Below are 19,929 nucleotides of genomic sequence, written 5' to 3'. Positions count from 1 at the left end.
TGGAATTGGCCCCTTCTCTCCTGGGAGTGCCTGACAAAGCAATCCACCTGCATTCTCTGTCATTTGCTTCCCCTGGGTGCCCAGGAATAATGGTGTGCTGTCAGGGAGTGTTTTTCCAGCTTGTGCGGGGGGAAGTTACCCATCTGTGTAGGGCCCTCTGGGAACCCACTGCTACACAGACCTTCTGTTCTTATCTAAAACACCTGCAGAGATTTCCTATCAAGGTGATCCATAAAATCAAAACTGTGCAAGCATTAAAAACAACAACAACAACAAAAACCCTCCAACAATGATAGCTGGGCTGTAGGAGAAGTCACTTTCCAGCCTCCATGATGCTTGACCACGCAGAGGAAATTGGCAGTCTTGGTTACTCCGTCCTTTAAATGCCTTACCCTCCAGCTCTCATGATGCCGTGCACTCCTGCTCTCCTGTGTACTGACTACATTTCCTTCATTCCCTTTGATGCCATCTCTTCTTCTGGCCCATTGGCTTCTCCCGTAGCTTCACCATTGGTCCTCTTATTTCTTACTCTGCACACTCTCTTTGGGCAGTTTTCTCCAATCTCAGATTTTTCAACCACCGCCTACATGCTCTGAACCCAGAGTGCTAGAACCATCCCTCTAGCTGCCTAGACATCTCCAGCTGGAGGATCCACAAGCACCCAAAATTCAACTGGCTCAAAATCAAATGCATCACCCTTTACCTCTGTAGACTAGCTTTTCTTCCTGCACTTAACCCAGGTAAGATGGTGAAAACATTCACGTTGCTCATAATGACTTACCTCTCCCAAAAGCCCCCCTACACACACATATAAAACGCTTATTAAGATTACCCCCATAGGGACTTCCCTGGTGGCGCAGTGGTTAAGAATCCATCTACCAATGCAGGGGACACGGGCTCGAGCCCTGGTCCCGGAAGATCCTACATGCCGCAGAGGAACGAAGCCCATACGCAACAACTACTGAGCCTGCGCTCTAGAGCCCAGGCTCTAGACCACAACTACTGAAACTCGCATGCCTAGAGCCTGTTCTCCGCAACAAGAGAAGCCACCTCAATGAGAAGCCCATGCGCGGCAATGAAGAGCAGCCCCTGCTCACCACAACTCGAGAAAACCTTTGCATAGCAACGAAGCCAAAAATAAATAAATAAATAAATAGATTACCTCCACATAGTTCCTTGAAAATCCCAATTATCAGGGCTGTTACCCTATGTCCCTTCCTTGTTAATTCAGGCCTCAACTATTTAACCTTCTAAATACTTTCTCTCCTCTTCAGTCCCACCACCTCCCACCACACTTGTCTTTCACACTCACAGATATGATCATGTCCTTCCCTGATTAGACATCTTAAATATCAGCGCATTGCCTACAGGCAGAGCTCTCTCGCACAGCATTTATTGGACCACCTGTTCTCCAGTCCCAAAGCCTCACCACCTGGCTCACTGAAAAACTCTAAACACACTGGTCACTCCCATTCTTCTGTTACTTTGTTCACATTCCCCAGTCTTTCCTCCCAAAACTCCTTCTCTTCAACCTCCAAGACCTAACCCCTATGTCACCTCTTCTGTGAAGCCTTCCTTGATTTCCTTTCTTATTTTCTAAAAGATGTTTGTTTATAACCTTTTCTATATCATAACATAACATATAATAGTTCATCATTTGTATATCCATATTCCCCTCTAGATTATGATCTCCTAGAAGATGGGCAAGATGTGTCTCTCGTCCTGGTACCCCTGATGCCTACCTAGGAAGAAAGCTTGTTGAATGAATAAATGTCACAATGAAACCACAGAAGCAAAAAAGATTACTGCAAATATGGGACATACATTACTCACCAAAATGATTAGAATAGCAGAGTGGACTTTAAATCCTAGCTCTAACACTTACCAACTCAGTAACCCCTGGGAAGTTACTCCTCTCTGAGCCTTAAATCTTCATGTGAAAAAAGAGATCAAAAGACCTCTTAGGTTTGTTCTGAGGAATGGAAATGAGGTATTGTATATAAAGTGATTAGCATAGCCTAGCACATAATCAGAGTTCAATACAGTACTCACGCTAGTGTTATTAATAATAAGAAAATTCCGGCAAGAGGATAAGAAGAGGTAGCATTAGAAGAAGGTGGGTTCAACTTCATTCACTAAATGTACATTTATTGAGCTCCAGTCAACTCATTAAAGCCAAATGAATGAGCTTCACTTTTTAGAGGAAGGAACGGATATAAAATCTCCCACCGTGTCCATTAAGGCACCATGTAACATGCAGCAGTTTTTTGGCTAAAAGAGAGGTAGAGAAATGACCGGTGCCAGCCAAGGACACAAGTGGCTGGACAGAGAATAGAGAGCAAGGGATAAATTCCCAGGGAGAATCCTGGTGATAAGTTGGCTGATAAGGAGAAGACGCAGATGCCTCCAGAGATGGGGTTTTAGATCACCGCCTGACACCCAACAGAGGTGCCCAATAGGCAGGAGCTACCACAGGACCGAGCTTTGAAGCCTGAGATGTCGAGTTGGTTGTGATGTTGAAGCCTTGGGCAAGTATGAGCTCTACGTACCCATGTCCCACACGGCACATAGTATAGTCTTTGCAAACTGTGATGATCACTAAGGAAACTGAGCAACGTGCAGAGGTGCCAAGTTCAGTTCTTGGCATCCGAGCAGCCCAGAGGGAGAATGCTTCCCAAAACCCACCTTGAAGGGGAGAGTGCGTGTGGGTCTCTCCCACAGCCGGAGTGCTGAGATGGAATTCCAGTGGTGTGTTGCCTGGGCAGCAGCTGCCTAGTGAGAAAGAGGAACGAGGCAAGCAGTGGGAAAAAATGGGCAGAAGCAATAGATCAAGCCAGACGTTTGATGCTCATTGCCAAGTTTCTCAATAGAATATTCTAGGGATGGATTTGATCGGTTTAAAAAGTCTTCTGTTAATAGCCCTTTTCTTGAACAAACAGAGCTTTAGAGGAATTACAGGGTGCAAGGAGTGGGAAAGGGCGATCATGAATGGGATTGCCAGGGTTGCCCATCGAGAGGGGATCCCACGATCAATGCCACGTGACCCAACGTTCTGTGTTTCCCTGCAGGGTGATGCCAATGGCCGTCCAGTTTTCCATCCTGATTATACTGCACTCGGCTTTGGTCCTCATCACCACAGCGGAGGATTATAAGTGTTTGCCCCTGGTCCTCCGGAAAACTTGCTGTTGGATTAACGAGACCTATTTGGCCAGGAATGTCATCATCTTTGCGTCCATCTTGATTAATTTCCTGGGCGCCATCGTAAATATCGTAAGCATTCCAAGCCCTTTGGTATCTAGTGTGTAGCAGGAATTAAGAGTTTACGGAACCTGCCGCTTCTTCCCTTGCCTTCCTTGGTACTAGTTATCTTCATGTGCTTGGTCCAGCCCCAAGCTCAGGGTTAGAGAAGGAAGATGTGGCTAAACTGTCAGAACTGTGCATTTTCCTGGTGGAAAACTGTCTTTTTCCCAGTGGCGGAGTTTATTTGCTCTAAAGGAGCTCCAAACGCCCTTAAGTTTCTGTACTTTCAGTGGCCAGTGAATCATAATCGTAAATAAGAGTTACTGCTTATTAAGTTCTCACCTGCTATGTGCCATGCACTGAAGGAGGAGCTGTATGTGTTTTTCATGTTTAATCCTCCCATAAACCCCGTGAGGTAAGTCTCATTATCCCCACTTTATGGCTGAGGAAACTGAGGCTCAGAGACATGAAATAACTTGCTACTAAGGTCTGTCTGACTCCATGACTCACGCTCGTTCTCATATGCCAAATTGTATCTCTGGGAGTGGGAGTGGGGGAATGGGAATAAATAGCTGTCATTTATTTATTGAGCACCTACTGTGTGCCACAGGTAGGTATTATCGTTCCCATGTAACAGATGAGGAAACTGCATTTCAGGAAGGTTGAGCATCTTACCTATGACGTTCTAAGAGTTCATATTGGATGTGACACATCGAACTCGGATGAATCTCCAACTGCCGTATTTATCATTGTTTTAATTTGGTGATCCACGCTTTACTGATTTCATTTTCTCTCTAGAATGGTAACATAGTCGCTCTAGGCATTATCTGTGTCTATCCAAATAGTCCGTGTTGTCCATGATTTAGGGATCTAGATTTTAGGAGAGATTTATCTGATCCCAGGTTTTGAACATTGAGGGAGGCTAGTTGAGGCATCGTCTTGTGGCTGAAACCATCATTGTGCCCTTTGGGCCTAAGGGAGGGTCTCCAAGTGTTCAGGGACCCGAACTGTGAACCCCACAATTGTCAGCCCCTGTGTTGGAGGTTTATACTGCCTGAAATCCATTGTCCAGATTGGCCCAATAATTACTTAGAGTATATGTCGCTCAAGCTCTGCGGCTGGCCTTGTGGTAAAGGGGTCTATGAAGAAAGAGGGAAATCCCCAAAGGAAAGGGAAACCATAATCTAATTAAATATATCACCTAATGAACAGTTTATAGATTATGGCAACTGAAAATGGAAGTACTTAGGATCATTGATCACAGACTGCCAAGTCGTAGCCAGGATCTCAAGTCTTGATGAATCAGATGTTTCTGGGGTGCAGGATTTGAAAATAAACCCAATGACTCTAGGTCAGGGTTACCTCTGGGGCCAACCGTGCCACAGTGGAGTGGAAGTTCAGAGGCTTTGGAGTCAGATAGACCTGCGTTCAAATCTCAGCTCCACCACTTACCAGCTTGGCAACCCTGGACAAGTTACTTTGCTTCTCAGAGTTTCATATTTTTCAGTTGTAAAATGGGGATAAAAGTAGTAGCTACATCACAAGGTGGTTGTGAGGCCTTTTTGTACAAAGTATCTGGCACAGCACGGGCACTCGGCCACTGGTAGCTATGCCACAGAATCTCCTACAGCAATTTCTGGCCTAGGAAATGCCCACCTCCCCGACACTAAGCGTCTTTCTGGAAAGCGTGCCCCCTTGGATCCCTCGAATCTGCCCAGCTGTTGACGTGGAGACAGGCTGTGAGTGTTCCCCAGACCTTTGCTCCTGCCACCTGGCTCTCTCTTCAAAGCCCCACTCCAGTGACCCTCTGGGAGGGGGTCAACAGAGCAGTCTTACCCAGGTTTCGTGACTGGCTTGCAGATGTTTTTTCTGAGCCAGTACTTTCTTTAAAATGAAAGGAAAAATCCCAGCTGGCACTGAATTCTGAAATCAAGCCCCTCTAGGGCCTGGCCTGCTCCAGGCATTTGCCGAAACCCAAGAGCGGTAGCAGAGGACTCAGTCTCCAGCTTACACTGACTTTGTTGTTCCTGTGTTTTTTTTTTGTTTGTTTGTTTCTTGTTGTTCTTTTTTTTCTTAATCCGCAGCTGTGGTGTGATTTTGACAAGTCGATACCCTTGAAGAACCTGACTTTCAATTCCTCAGCTGTGTTTACAGATATCTGCTCCTACCCAGAGGTATTTATTCACGAGCTCCCCTTGGCGAGACTGGGGCTTAGGTATCTCCACAGCTCCAGATGAACAGGACTGGCTGAGGGCCTTAGACATGCTAGCACTCCAGAGGCCCGTCTTCCCTCCTCTGCCTCTCCTGTATCTTCTGCTTCTCCCTCTGCCTCTTTCCTGCTCGCTCCTCTGCCTCTCCTTCCCTCCCGTTTCTCTCTTCCTTATTCTCCCTCCTCCTTTTCTTTCTTCTGCACTTTCCCCGCCATCCACTTTCCTCTTTCCCTTTTCCTTCTCTTCCCTTCTCATTTCCTGTAACTCGTCTTAAAGCCCTAGAGCAGAATGTGCTGTTATCTCCAACACAGGGCAGGGCACAGTTATCGCTCAACGTTCGCTGCACTGGAAAAGGAAGGATGGAAGGAAGAAAGAAAGGAAGGAGGGAAGGAGGGAAAAAGGAAGGAAGAAAGAGGAAATAGAAGGAAGGAAGGAAGCTAGTAAATCACAAGCGCAGAAAACAACAGCTAAACATAAATCAAAGTGGTATAGAAAATGCCCAGAGCATCACAAACTTAGGAGGTATCCCAACAGGACACTCACCATCATATTGTAAGTCTGACCCTCTCTTGGCCACACAGCTACTGGTCTGGCCCTGGGCCTTGGGGTCAGTTTAGGGGGTCAGGCAAAGGACAGTCTTTGGCTCTGTTAAGCCATGACCCAGATCTTCACATATTGGGATATAAGTTCTGGGTCAGGAGGGAAGACAGTTGGGACGTCGCAGTAGGCCCCAGCCAACCCTATACCTTGAAGACCTTGGGTAGGTTTTTATTCTCTGAGACCCCCTCCAATGTGTGGTGGAGGAAAGGCTCTCTGTTATCTCACCTTGGCCCCAGAATTGGTCTGAGAAATGTTCTGAAAAGGACAGAAAGCCTCACCTCTGACCCCAGATATAGAGCATCTACTTGATATGCATAACATCGTTAAATCTTCAGGATATGTGGAGGATGCTATGACCATCTCCATGTTGTAGGTAATGAAACTCAGGCTCAGAAAGTAGCTTGCTCAGTGCTACTCATGCCTGGCTTCCATTCTTTCTCATTTCTCTTCATTCTTCCTCCCTTTCTGTCCCTCCCTTATTAATTCAGTTATTAAGACTTAGTACTGCAATTCAAACCATATCTGGCTTATTCCTGAGCTCATACTTATCAATCCAGGCTCCGTCCCTAGGGAAGAACCAGGCTGTTCCTAAGGAAGTCCTGAGCAGGATGGGACTGGCTCTGGTTTCAGGGCTGTGTGGGGCAGACCATGTGCTCTGGGACTCTCCCACCAAGTAATGAGTGGGCTCCGATTTTGTAGACTCTGTGGGACACCAGCTCCCTGAGAACTTCTCAGTTTGGAGGGCATGAGGAGTGTCCCAAGGGGCAGTAAGTTGGCCAAGAATCAGACATTTAGAGTTAGGCAAACGCTGGATTTCACTCCCAGTTGAGCCCCTTTACTTGGTAGCAGTAGAATCTTGAATCCGTTCATACTCTCTCTGAACCTCAGCTTCCTCATCTGTAAAGTGGGAAAAATAATACCTTCTTCACACAGTGATTGTGGAATTAAAGAATATCCTATTCTCGCAGTGCCTACCTCGATGAGGTGGCAGACGTTGAGTTTCTAACGTGTGGTCTGACGTGAAGATGGTGTTTGTGAAGTACTGATCTGGACCTCTGAATCAACACTTGATATATACCCTTGGCCCCAAACTTGAACTCCCAAACTCAGGACCACGTGATGCATGGATTTCCCCGTCCTAAGAAAGGAGTGGGTAAACTTCTGGATCACATAGCTTCATCTCTGTGCCTCCGCAAAATAAGGATGAAAGTAATACCGTCTTGATGGGTTGTTGTGAGGATTAAGTGACTTAATCCATGTAAAGTGTCTAGAGCAACACCTACACAAAGTATCTGCTGATTAAATGTCAGCTGTGATTTATTTACTAAGTAAAAAGGTTTAGAGCTTGCACCATCAATATGTATTTATAAGTTACACACCTATACCACTGTACTAACATACCATGTACATTATGAAACATACTCATAAAATAGAAATGTTAAAAAGTGAGATAAAATAAATGAGTCCAAGTTTTAATATTTTCCTCCCACAGACAAAGGATCATCTTGCCCAGGGGTCAGCAAACTATGGCCACAGGCCAGTTTCCACCTGCCACCTGTTTTGTAAATAAAGTTTGATTGGGACACAGACACACTCATGTGTTAGCAATGTCTACAGCTGCTTGTATAATAATACAACGGTAGAGTTGAGTAGTTACAACGGAGGTGGTGTGGCCCACTAAGCCAAAAATGTTTGCTATCTGGCCTATTGACAGACAAAGTTCGCCAGCTCCCAACATCCCATCAGGTGCAGGAAACCCACTGGCCTAAAATGTGGGCATCTGGACTCTCCATCACCAGCTACTACAGCAACCTGGTTTGACCCACCATTTGCCATCCTGACATATATGGCCGTGCTTCCCTCCCTAAGGATTTGTCTACCAAACTAGAAGAAATCAAACATTCAAACCTTCTAAAAGGCTTAATCTGCACAACCACCTCCCATCACTCACAAGTGTGAGTCCCCAAGCAAATCACTTCATCTCTCAGAGCCTTGGTTTCCTCATCTGTATACCAGACCTTTCCACCTCACCCGTGAGAAACGATTCTCAGGCCGGAAGCAGTTGATTAAGCTGGATGATGTGACATAAACATGAGAGGCTGTCATCATATATGGTATAAAGTATAGTTTATTTCTGAACTGGAGCTTGCCAATTACTAAAAAAGAGTGAAGATACAGGAAACGACCGTGAAGAAAGCCGTGTCCCAACTACGATTTGAGAGCTAGTCTAAGAGGGGAGCGAAGAGACATAGGTTTGTAAAGTGAATGACAGGCACGTGCACAAACCATTCCCATCGTCTCAAACACCAGAATGTGGTTCTCGGGAGGCTCAATGGGAAGACCTTCATTTTACAATCGAGCCCCTTTAGTCTATGCTCTGGCACATTTGAATGACTAGTCAACTGTATTTGCAAGAGCAATCAGAGTATGCTATGGTTTTAAAGGGTCCCTGAGCACCAGTTTTCCCTAGAAGGATAATCATCTGCGTCTTTGTATCCTGGCATTTTCTGCCATTTCTCCCCCATGAATTCAGGTCCTAGCCAGCTGCAAGCCTCTCGTTTTCAAGTAGACCCAATCCCTTCAGATTACTTCCTGCCAGCTCACATATCCTTAAGGCATCATCTTAGTACCCTCACTCCATCCTTTCTATAATTTATTTATCTAACTAGAACATTTTTTTCCAACCTTTCAAATTTATAAATTGCTTTAAGGAGAAAAGACAATATTGTATAGTTTTCAACATTACCTTAAGGGCCAAGCACGGGACAGAGCCCACAGTCTATTTAATAGTTTTCCTTTTAAAAAAGATGTATTTCCAGTGGAGTAGAAGAGACAAGATTTGCCTTGCCACCTGAAACAGCTTAAAAATAAATAAATAAATACGTGAAACAATAGTTTTCAAGACACTGGGCATCAGGTATTGAAGGACAGCAATCCCTGAAAAACAAGAAGCAAATTAAGTGAGCCCTGTGATTGCCAGAGCTGTATCTTGTTCTTTTTTTTTTTTTTTTAATTTTGTGGCCACACCACGTGGCATGTGAGATCTTAGTTCCCTGACCAGGGATCGAACCCACACCCCTGCAGTGGAAGTGCTGAGTCTTAACCACTGGACAGCCAGGAAAGTCCCATGTATCTTGCTTTAAGAGATCTTGTTTTCAGACTGGCTCAGGTTGGAAGAACACACATGGAACCCTGTGCAACTCCCGGATTTGAGGAGACAGAGCCGAGAATCTGGGGGGACCAAGGTGGCTAGAGTTTGTAGGACTCACTACCAGAGAGAAGAGAGTTGCAGAGACAGAGAAAAGCTCAGAGATCTGCAGAGGGTCCGATCAGGGCATGCATGTGAGGAAGCTAAGCAATGCTTGGGAAAGAACCATCTGAAAGGATTAGTGCCCAGCGCTCACACAGGGCTGGGAATAGTGTCTTTTCCCACCAGCCAGAGAAAAACATCATAATTCATGGGACATTAAGTAGAGCAATCGGATGAGTCTTGCTGCAGTAGTATACAATAATTATCCCTAGATTATATGCTGCTCTAGTTCTTCCTAAAAAAATCTTAAAAGACTGAAAGTCTAAGAAGACTTTTCTTCTTTCTTTTTAAGATCAAACTTTGTGTGTGTGTGTGTGTGTATTACAAAAATGAAAATAAATCCAATCAGATAATGAAATAAACATATAGGGCAATCAGTCTTTAAGTAGGGATAAATTACTGTAAAAGAAATGAGTCCTACATAGTTTTCCCTTCAAGTCAAGCATTTTGTTGCTTAATAAACTTCTTGTTTAAAGAAATAATGAGAAATATCTTATATTAGAAAATATGAAGTTATATTTCTATATTGGAAAAGAATGCTCATATCAGTCTTCTTTGTAATAGCCAAAAACTGGAAACAACCCAAATGTCTAGAAATGATCTATGGATATATGTGCAATAACATGGATGAATCCTAAGATCATTATGCTGAAGGAAGTAAGCCAGAAAAACAAAAGTATGCATTTTCATGGTCCCACTGACCTAAACCTCTAGAAAATGCAAATTGATACGTAATAGCAGAAAGAAATCAGTGGTTTCCTGGCTTGGGATGTGGGAGGAAGGAATTATAAAGGGATACAATGAAACTCATGCAAGTGTCCATTTTCTTGATTGTGATGGTTTCACCGACTTATGCAAATACTAAAGCTCGTCAAATTGTGTACGTTAGATATATGCAGTTCACTGTAGGTCAGTCATAACTCAATAAAACCATTTAAAAAGTTAAGTACAAAAGAGGAATCAGACAGACAGAGAAAGACAAGAGGGAAGCAGATTTACAGAGTCTGTTAGAAACCTGTAGTCAGAACATTTTGGCTTAAATGGCAGCTCTGATGCTTATAACTGTGGTCTTGAGCAACTTACAGAAGCTCTTTGAGCCTCATTTCCACCCTGGGGATAACAACTGTGCCTGCCTCACAGGGTTGTCACGAGACTTAGATTGATAGAATATATGTATACACTTACTATAGTTCCTGGTACAAAATAAATGCTCATTAAACATCAGTCATCTTGATGATGATGATGAAGATGAGAGCAGAAAGGGGGGAGTTCAAAGAGGAAGATAAAAGGGAGAAAAAGCAAAAAGGAGCAAAAAAGCAGGAAGAAGAGGAACAATGAAAAGAGAAGAGAGAATCAGTGATAATAAAGCAAATAAGCAGATTTTTTTTAATTCCCAAAGTGACTGTACAAATTGATGCTCCCCTAAACTCTTGCCTTCATTTCTCTGGTTAACTCCTCAGGTAGGAATCAGAACCTTAAGTGATTTTGAAGGAAAATTTATTCACTGTGGTCTAAAATCCCCAGCAAGTATTCAGGATAAAATTAGATTTTCCCAAGCTTCCACAGTGGCAGTCCCACCAAATAATTCAAACAAAGGATAAGTGTCAAACAACTCCACTGTAATTTCAGAACTTTTCGTAGTTGAACAGAGGGATCTTATATAAGCTCATTTTGCTTCTACACTGAGCCAATTTTAGGTTATGGCTAAATACACAGAGGAGATCATTTTGTTTTCTCCCAAATAATTAACTTTTGGAATTGCCTTTCCCCACAAAGTGCCAAAAGCCGTAATAACACAGTATGATCCAAAAAACCATTCCCATCTCACTGAAGCTTAGATTCCAAGGCTTTAAGGACATTAATTGTGCCTGGGAAACAGAATAGGCTTGAATGACAGAGGCTGTGTGGTGACATAGAGTGAGCAAGCACTCTTCTTTTGCCATTTACTAGCTGTGTAGCCTTGGGCAAGTCACCTAACCTCTCTGAGCCTCGGTTTCCTCATCTGTATAATGGGATTATTAACAATACTACTACCTGTCTTATAAGATTGGTTGGGTGACAAATAGAGATAATATACATAAAACATTCATTGAATGTTAGCTTCTTCTCTCCCTCTCTTTCTTGAAGACTTTGGTAACTAAGAGTGAATAGTGCCTGCCCAAGAAGAGATTTGAATTTAAGGAAGAAGATAGGGATGTAACAATTTTTTTTTTCAATGCGCAAGACTTTATGCTCTCAACATGAGATTATCTACATAATCACGTGTATACCATGTGACTAAAAATCCGAACAGGCCACAGTTTCATAGCAATACCAATCTCCTATCAGTTATTTACAAAAGGGTGACCACCATGAGTTGGATCATTCTCAGGGAGCCAGACCCTTCCAGACCCTCACTTGTTGCTCAGGCCAAGGGAGTGGCCTTGGAGAGTATGCACGTACTCAGACAATGCCACCATGGTCCTCTTTGCTAATTGTTCTTAGCTGAAAGCGTATGCTTCCTAGGTATGTTCAACAATGTCCGGTCGTTATCCTCTGGGAACAGATTTAATTTTTGAAAGTCACCAAGATGAGTGATCTGGCCAGACATCACTGTTTAGGAATCAAATACAGAGAGATGCATTTTTGGTGTTTTTCAAAGACGGACTCTGAAGATAATTTACAGAGATCCGAGCTCAGTCATCAAAGATGCGTGGTCAGGATAAGCACATAGTCCCCCAAGGTGACTACGTTGAATCGACCAATAACAATCATCAGAAGAAGCATCATTCTTATATTAAAAACAAATTAGGTAGTGATGTCTTTCCGTAAGAAATGTCTATTTGCCTGCTCATTGATTCAGTTTTGCCTCGTTATACTGAGTCATCATTTGTGGACATCATTAACATAGCTATGTCCTTCTGCGCATTATTATGAGGTAAAAATAGTGACTGGAGCTGCAGTCCCTTCTAGGAAGTAACCAGAAGAGTACACCCTCAACCCAAGTCAGACACAGACATCAGCACATCTGCTCATGGAATTTAAATGCAGTTTCAGCATATCTAAGTTAGTAACTCTAAGGTGCTAGAGAGCATTCATCATTCTTCCTCTAGTATTGGGGAGGAAAGGGGAGGTCAACCATGGAAGCCAGGATCTAGAACAAGCCAAAACAGAGTAAGATTGTACCAGAGCACCACACACACACACACACAATTCCCTTTCCCCTGCCTAATACAACCAGGAAACAGCTTGGAGGGTCAGGTCATTTATCTCTACTCAGCACCCGGGGTGGCCCCAGGTTCATGCCAGCCTCACTCCTGGGCCACGAGAGGGGTCAGAGCTCAGGGAGAGGCGGAGAAGCCCTGTCGTTGCCCCATGTGCCCTTCGCTGTTCTGCTTGTACCCAGACTTGCAATTGCAAAGAGTTAGATTTTGTGTGAATCAGGAAGTTGGAATCTTTTCTTTGAACGACAGTGACTCCCCAAAATTATCTGCTCCCTTTCCTTCTTGTTCCGTGAGTTCATGATGCCATGGGATTTTGGCAGCAGCCAAATGGGTACAGACACTCCAGTATATAGTACACGTGTGGGCAGATGCTCAAGCCCTTCTTTGAGTTATTGTGTAAAATTCTTCTTCCTCCTTCTCCTCTAAAAGGAAAATGTGCACGTAGAGCTAAGGTAATTTACGATGCATTATGACAATGTCCTGGCATTAGGATGGTGCCTTCCAGCCTGGAACAATTCTTGCTGCCCGGCAGGTCCTCAATCAACCGAATGTAGAAAACCGAATGCGTGGTTTAGTTTGTTAAATGCTCACTTCAAGGAAACAGACTATTGCTCCCCTTAGCACTTAGTCAAGACATGGGACTCCAATTTTCTTCAGTACGGACTTAGAAGAAATTCTTAATTTGTAATTTCCCAACTCAATATATCATCTGAGAGAAGAAAACCTTGAGTATTAAGAAGCAGAGAAGTGTTACGGTACTTTGTCCATCTTCTGTAAAATGGGCATGAGAATAGCACCTGCCCTTGGGTCATTTTAAGAATTAAATAAGCTGAAGCATAATAAGGTCATTCCTAGAGTATCTTGCACAGAACACACGCCAACAAAATGCTTAGTTATTGTCATTGCACCTGTCTTCCACTAACTTAGCCCAATGCATAGGCATCCTCACCCCAGTCGATCCCCCATCTTACCTAGAATTCACCTAATATAAGAACCTCTAACCACGTAACATCTTCACTGAAGATGTTAGTCCATCTTCTTCTACCTATATTTCAACCTAGTTACCAAAATGCCTGCAACCTCTTTTTCTTATTGAGGTACAGTTAATTTACAATATTATATTAGTTTCAGGTATACAACATAGTGATTCAAAATCTAATCCAATTAACATTATTATAAAATATTGGCTATATTCTCTGTGCTGTACAATATACCCTTGTAGCTTATTTGGTTTATACATAGCAGTTTGTACCTCTTAATCCCCTACCCCTATCTTTTTTTAAATTACTTTTTGTTGGAGTACAGTTTCTTTACAATATTGTGTTAGCTTCTACAGCACAGCAAAATAAATCAGCCGTACATGTACATATATCCCCTCCCTTCAGGATCTCCCTCACATTTAGGACACCACAGAACGTGAGGTAGAGTTCCCTGTGCTCTACAGTTATGTTCCCGTCAGTTGTCTATTTATACATAGTATCTTTTTCCTAATTTGGGCACCTTTTTTTCCTAACTAGGGCACCCAAGTGCTGATACCCATTACAGCATCCAATCTTTTAATTTTTCTGATCAAAAAAAAGTGTCAATATTGGGTGTCTTCTTGCCTCAGAATACATAGCTTATCTGTTCCTTTTCTTAAAAGATTGCTGGAAACTTTGCCCAGTATCTAACATTTCTCATATAAATCCTGGCATTATTATTTTTCATCATTAAAAGATCTAGGAAGAAGCAGAGAACCCCATTACTAAATGGGATACGGAGTCCTTGGGAATACATTTGAATATATTTGGTACAGCGTGTTACAATCAGATTAAAGGACATTACAGAGAGCAGTAATTCATTTGAATGCTGTGTACATATTTTGCATTGTTGTAATTCTAGTATATATAAAATTCTGTGTCCTTCTTTCCAGTTGTAAATTATTTTGAAAATATTTTCTCTGTTACCGTTTAAATGTTCCTCGCAAAACCTTTGTCTGTGGGGATTTTTCTTCTTTGGATTATATGCTTTCTCACTACTATCTCCTAATTCCCCTCCTCACGCCCCCAACAATCCCTAATCGATGTCCTTACTTCTCTTCCTCCACAGCCCCTCAAACATGATAGTCTCTGAAGTTTAGTCTCTCTTCTGTCTTTATTCTTTATATTCTTCTTGGGTGGTGTCTTCCACACCTGTGAGCTCAGGTGAACAATGCGTGTCTCGAGACCCCAAATGTCTTCTGAACTGCAACCTCGTGTTTGTAGATGCTCACAAGAGTCCTTACTGAATCATCCCTTTGGTGCCTGAAGCTTGAGGGGCCTAAAACTGAACCTGTTCCCTTTCCCCCATCCTTTTTCTGTTGTTTTTTTCTTAGTAGTTTAATCCAAGCTGGGAATCTTAGCACCACTTCTGACTATTCTCTTTTCCTCACCTCCAAATCACCTTTTATCTCTTAGGTGTAAGCCAAGACCTTTAAGTCTACTGGGTAGATCTCCTACCTTGTCCTTAAATCTTCAGCTTTTCTCTTTTTTTTTTTTTTTTTTTGCCGTGCACGGGCCTCTCACTGTTGTGGCCTCTCCCGTTGCGGAGCACAGGCTCCGGACGCGCAGGCTCAGCGGCCATGGCTCACGGGCCCAGCTGCTCCGCGGCATGTGGGATCTTCCCGGACTGGGGCACGAACCCGTGTCCCCTGCATCGGCAGGCAGACTCTCAACCACTGCGCCACCAGTGAAGCCCAGCTTTTCTCCTGTAATTACAATCCATCTTGTACTCTTCCCTTCCACAACCTATTTCTAAAGCACTGAGCTAATGAATCCACTACAAACATGAAACCCATTCATGGCTCCTTGTGGAGTAAAGTACACACTTCTCAGTGAAACATGCAAGAGTTTTTGCAATGTGGCTTTGCCTCCTATTCCTGCCTTACCACACCTATGAACCCCTATACCTAGGGTCCATTCAAGGGACACTCTAGGAGCTGTGGACCTTCTGAGTTCCTGGGGTAACTTAAAAGAACACAGAAACTATTCGTTGTTTAACAGAAACTTGGGAATTGCATTGAATCCAGCACCCTCCCAAGTTATAGGAAGCATGCAATTGATGGGTCCAGACCCAGCTGAAAGAGAAGGGTTTCCACAAAGCTTTCACAAAGTGGTAACACTTCTGTTCTTCTCCCATTTCCTGGTCCCACCCACACTATTCATTCAAGGCACAAAAGAAACAGATGAGAAGCTGCTCATGGTATTTTTCTAGGGGCCGCATTCCTTTGATGTCTTGTGGTTTACAGCATCACGGGAAGGTTCAGCTTCATACTTTAAAGTAGAAAGTTGCCTAAACCACGCAAGGCAGTGAGTGGGGTGACTCCTTTCAATGGATTGGCCAGAGCACACTAACACAATTGGCTGAGGCCACAAAAAGAGAAAGATCCGTTCAACCACTGTGCAAATGTGTGACTATTTAGCTATTGCACTTTCAGAAGTCTTGGTAGAGAAAGGAGGGCAACACATTTGAAACCTGCCTGCCTGTGTTACTAGCTCTACTTAGGATCAATTTTATGATTCTCTAATGTACCCAAGGAATTCATTCTCCTATAGCTTTGTTCCTTTATACCTTTCAGTTCCCTCCATTCTGTCCTCCCAGAATGTTCTTCCTGTTCCATTTTCTGTCACGTAAAATGCAATCCATCCTTGAGATCCTGTTCAAACTCAGGTCTCCTATAAAGCCTTCTCCAAACTTGCTTCCTCCAGACAGAATGTACTCCTTCTGCCTCTGTATTCCCATCACATTGGATCACATTCCTGAAAGATCATTTTCCACAGGATGCTACCATTGGCATTTTTGTCTATTTCACATTTTAGACCGTGAGTTCCTGTAGACCTGGGCCGTCTCTTTGAATTCCCAGTGCCTAGCACCATGCCGTGATTATGACATGCATGCAATAAATGCTGGTTACAGTTTTTAAATTTCACTGTTGTGCCCTCGTAAGTTTTTGCCCAAGAGCACAATCATTTCAATGACTTTTGACCTAATAAGTGATTCATAATTTGCATCGACAAAGTCATGCATGACCATTTGTTTCGATGCAGGTAACAACGAAACAGGACCCCTCAGATCTATTCCTCTTTCCTCCATTTGTTTAAATGGAAGATCTTGGGAGTTTCTCTGGATGGAGAAAATAAACTCTGAGCAATGAACTTATTATTGCCTGCTCACTTCACTCACAGCTTCCTTCACAGAGGCATCAAGATGAGTTAACCTAAAAATCTTGCCAAGGGAAGATCTTAAAGGAGAGTTGAAGAACGCTTATCATCCTATTGGAGACAAGGACATAATTGGATTTGTTAGGAAAGGAAGAGACAAAAGTAAAGGACTCCCCAAACACTGGGCCCCTTAAGGGCAGGGCAGTGCCTTATTCATTTCTGAGTCCACCCCAGTGCACCACAAAGGCACTGGCCCTTTGCCCTCAGGGGGGAAAATTATTCAGGGTGTTGTCCATATTTGTTGATATCACTGTTTGTTGTAAGTAGGCCTGAGTGAGTCAGCTTGACTTAAAAAGTCAGCAATCATGCCTTCAGTAGTTGCTCTGGGATTTCCAGAAATTCTTCTGCCTCTGCCCATACAGAAATTGTCTCTTAGTGTAATAGGAGAGGGAAGACAACCAATTGTTGGAAAGAACCATGCATAACAAGGCTGGAATGGGTTTTAGAAATGATTAAGCCCAGTATGCCCACTAGAGTTACGTTTACATGCACAGGTTGTACCCAGATATCCTAGGTGCCACTTTCTAGTTATGAGAACTTGAACAATTTGCTTAAGCTGTATGAGCCTCAGTTTCTTCACTTGTAAAATGGCAATTATGATTCCCATCTTGACCAGTTACTTTGAAAATTAGAAGAGAAGACTGTGTATAAAGATCGAAGTACCGCCACCAAGTGGGCCTTTGATAATGCAAGTCTTATTCTTTTTTCCTACTGGATACTCAGAATCCAAACCTACCGTCCAGAATGATACATGGGATACTTCTATAAGGGAAATGGGTTGAGACACTTCCTACAGAAGGCTGAAATCTAGCTGGGCAGATTGACACCTGGGGGCACTCCAATATTATAGCCCTTGAGTGGTTCCCAACTGGCCTATTGAGCAGCTACTTCTAATAAGGAGTGGCAGGACTTCCCCCGTGGTCCAGTAGTTGACGCTGCACTTCCATCACACAGGGGACGAGTTCGATCCCTGGTCGGGCAAGTTCCACATGCTGTGCAGGGTGGACCCCCCCAAAAAAAATACGGAGTGGCAGATATTATGCTGGGCTGTGAAGGATGCTATGGAGGAATGAGGCCGTATCCAGAAGAACCTGGAGATATGCATGAAGGCTTCTCAGAGGAGAGGACACCTGAGCTAATGCTTGTGAGAGAAGTAAGGCTTAGTCACATGGATGAAACTTGAGAAACAGGGCACTGGAGATGCAAAGCACTGAGGCACGGGAGAGCAGGGAAAGACCTATGGGGGAGAGGCTGGAACATATGTTGGGATTTGGAAAGTGAAAGGAAATCTGATATATGATGGTCTTGAGAGTTTTGCCATGCAGGAAGGAGAATATAATTTGTGGGAATGGAGAGCAATGAAAAGACTTCAAGTTAAGGAGTGACATGATCAGATCTGTGTTGTGGAAATACTGGATGGAGGATAATAGTGTGTATTCAGTAGGGATTGGGAGCTAGAAGCTGACAGAGCTGCCAAAAAACTGTTGCAAACTGTAGGTGAGAGCTGAGACAGAAACAGCGTAGGAGGAGCAAAGTGGATGGATGTGCAATCTTTTAAGGAAGTAGAATCTACAGACTTAGGATGACCTGGCTGTGGAATGCGGGGGAAAAGAAAGGCAACAAAGATGAGAGGCCAAGGTTTCTGGCTTGAGGAATGGTGCAAATGGCTCCCCCAGGAATAGGGAACAGAGGTTTGGGCGGTGGTAAGGAAGTGATGAGTTCGACTTGGGACCTGTTGAATTTGAGGATGGCCTGAGACCTCCAAATGGAGATGCTCAGCAAACATCGGTATAAAGAGACCCACTGGAATCCATGACTAGGAGAGTGAGCCTCTCACATTCCTGTTGAATCTGACCACCTACCTTCTCTGTTTCCAGTACTTCGTCTTCACGGGGGTGTTGGCCATGGTGACCTGTGCGGTTTTCCTCCGACTTAACTCTGTCCTGAAGCTGGCTGTTCTGTTGATTATGATTGCCATCTATGCCCTGCTGACCGAGACCATCTATGCAGGACTCTTTCTGCGCTATGACAACCTGAACCACAGTGGAGAGTAAGTGCCCATCACTGTGTTCAAAAGGTGCTCAACTTTCAGTGGGAAATGGAACCATTGGGAAAACGATCGAGGTAGAGTTATCAAATTTTGGGGACTTAAGGAATATCAACATATTTCTTGTTGTGTACACTCTCTGGATTACCAGTTTAGGCAAAATTCCTAGTTTTCCATTTTATCCTATATATTCATTACAGATTAATTAATGAATTAAAGTTTGGACTAAACCATAGCTCAGGTCTCCCCAGATCTAATAGTTGATGACTCCTTCAACTTTAATAGCTCTAAGATTTGTAGGGTCTGATTATAATTTTGCTGTAGCACTATTAGTAATAGCAGACATTGTGCATTGAGCATTTACTATACTCCTTGCATTTTGTTATTTTTGAAATATAGAAAAATACCAAAAAATAACTTAGCCTAGATTCCTTAGAGAACAGAGCCTGAGGCAAGCATGAAGTGCTAATGCAAACCCAGGGCAGCAAAACTGAGGGAAAAGAGACGTGAAGAAGAAAAGGATGGGAAGCAAACACAAGCAAATGCCATGTTGTGCTGACCCCGTGAATTGTAAAGCTGATGCCTTGGGAGATGCATTCATTTGACCAATTGAAATATCTCTGGGTAGGTGATGAGGTAGGGAAGTGTCACAAACAGAGGAGGGGAGAGGAATCTACTGGCTGCTGCCCTCCTCTTTCTCCCATTAGTCTCAGTTCATCTCTGGATGTACTTGCTGGTGACATCACCTGGCCATTTCCACAGCCCTTGGGGAAACCAGATCCCACAACTGCCTTATGGAGCTTCATGGGAGCCAGAAGTGATGGAAAGAGCCAGAGACTGAACATGTTGCTGACTGGCTTTGGGGGTGGGAAGCACGTTGGTCTCACTGAGACCAGAGCAAGTGGCCAACAGGCTGAGAGAAAGATGAGGTCAAGTTAGTTCAAGAAGGGACTTCCCTGGAGGTCCAGTGGTTAAGACTCTGTGCTTCCACTGCAGGGGGTGCGGGTACCATCTCTGGTCAGGGAACTAAGATCCCGCATGCCACGCAGTGCAGCCAAAAGGTTTTTTTAATTAAAAAACA

The 19,929-nt window shown here is 43.6% G+C and overlaps 1 protein-coding gene across 1 annotated transcript in view; it reads left to right on the top strand.

Annotated features, from left to right (window-relative positions):
• Nucleotides 1-19,929, top strand: part of ADCY8 (adenylate cyclase 8) — a 220,823-nt gene that overhangs the window by 154,744 nt on the left and 46,150 nt on the right. Inside the window, exons 10-12 of the mRNA XM_065895688.1 lie at nt 3,069-3,270; nt 5,325-5,414; nt 18,679-18,851. Of these exons, the coding sequence (XP_065751760.1) occupies nt 3,069-3,270; nt 5,325-5,414; nt 18,679-18,851 (465 nt within the window). The remainder of the gene's footprint in view (nt 1-3,068; nt 3,271-5,324; nt 5,415-18,678; nt 18,852-19,929) is intronic.

This window comes from Phocoena phocoena, chromosome 17 (assembly GCF_963924675.1).
Source record: "Phocoena phocoena chromosome 17, mPhoPho1.1, whole genome shotgun sequence".
In the NCBI taxonomy this organism is placed as follows: Eukaryota; Metazoa; Chordata; class Mammalia; order Artiodactyla; family Phocoenidae; genus Phocoena; species Phocoena phocoena.
Note: the sequence above shows the minus strand (reverse complement) of the source record. Positions and strands in the feature narration are given on the sequence as shown.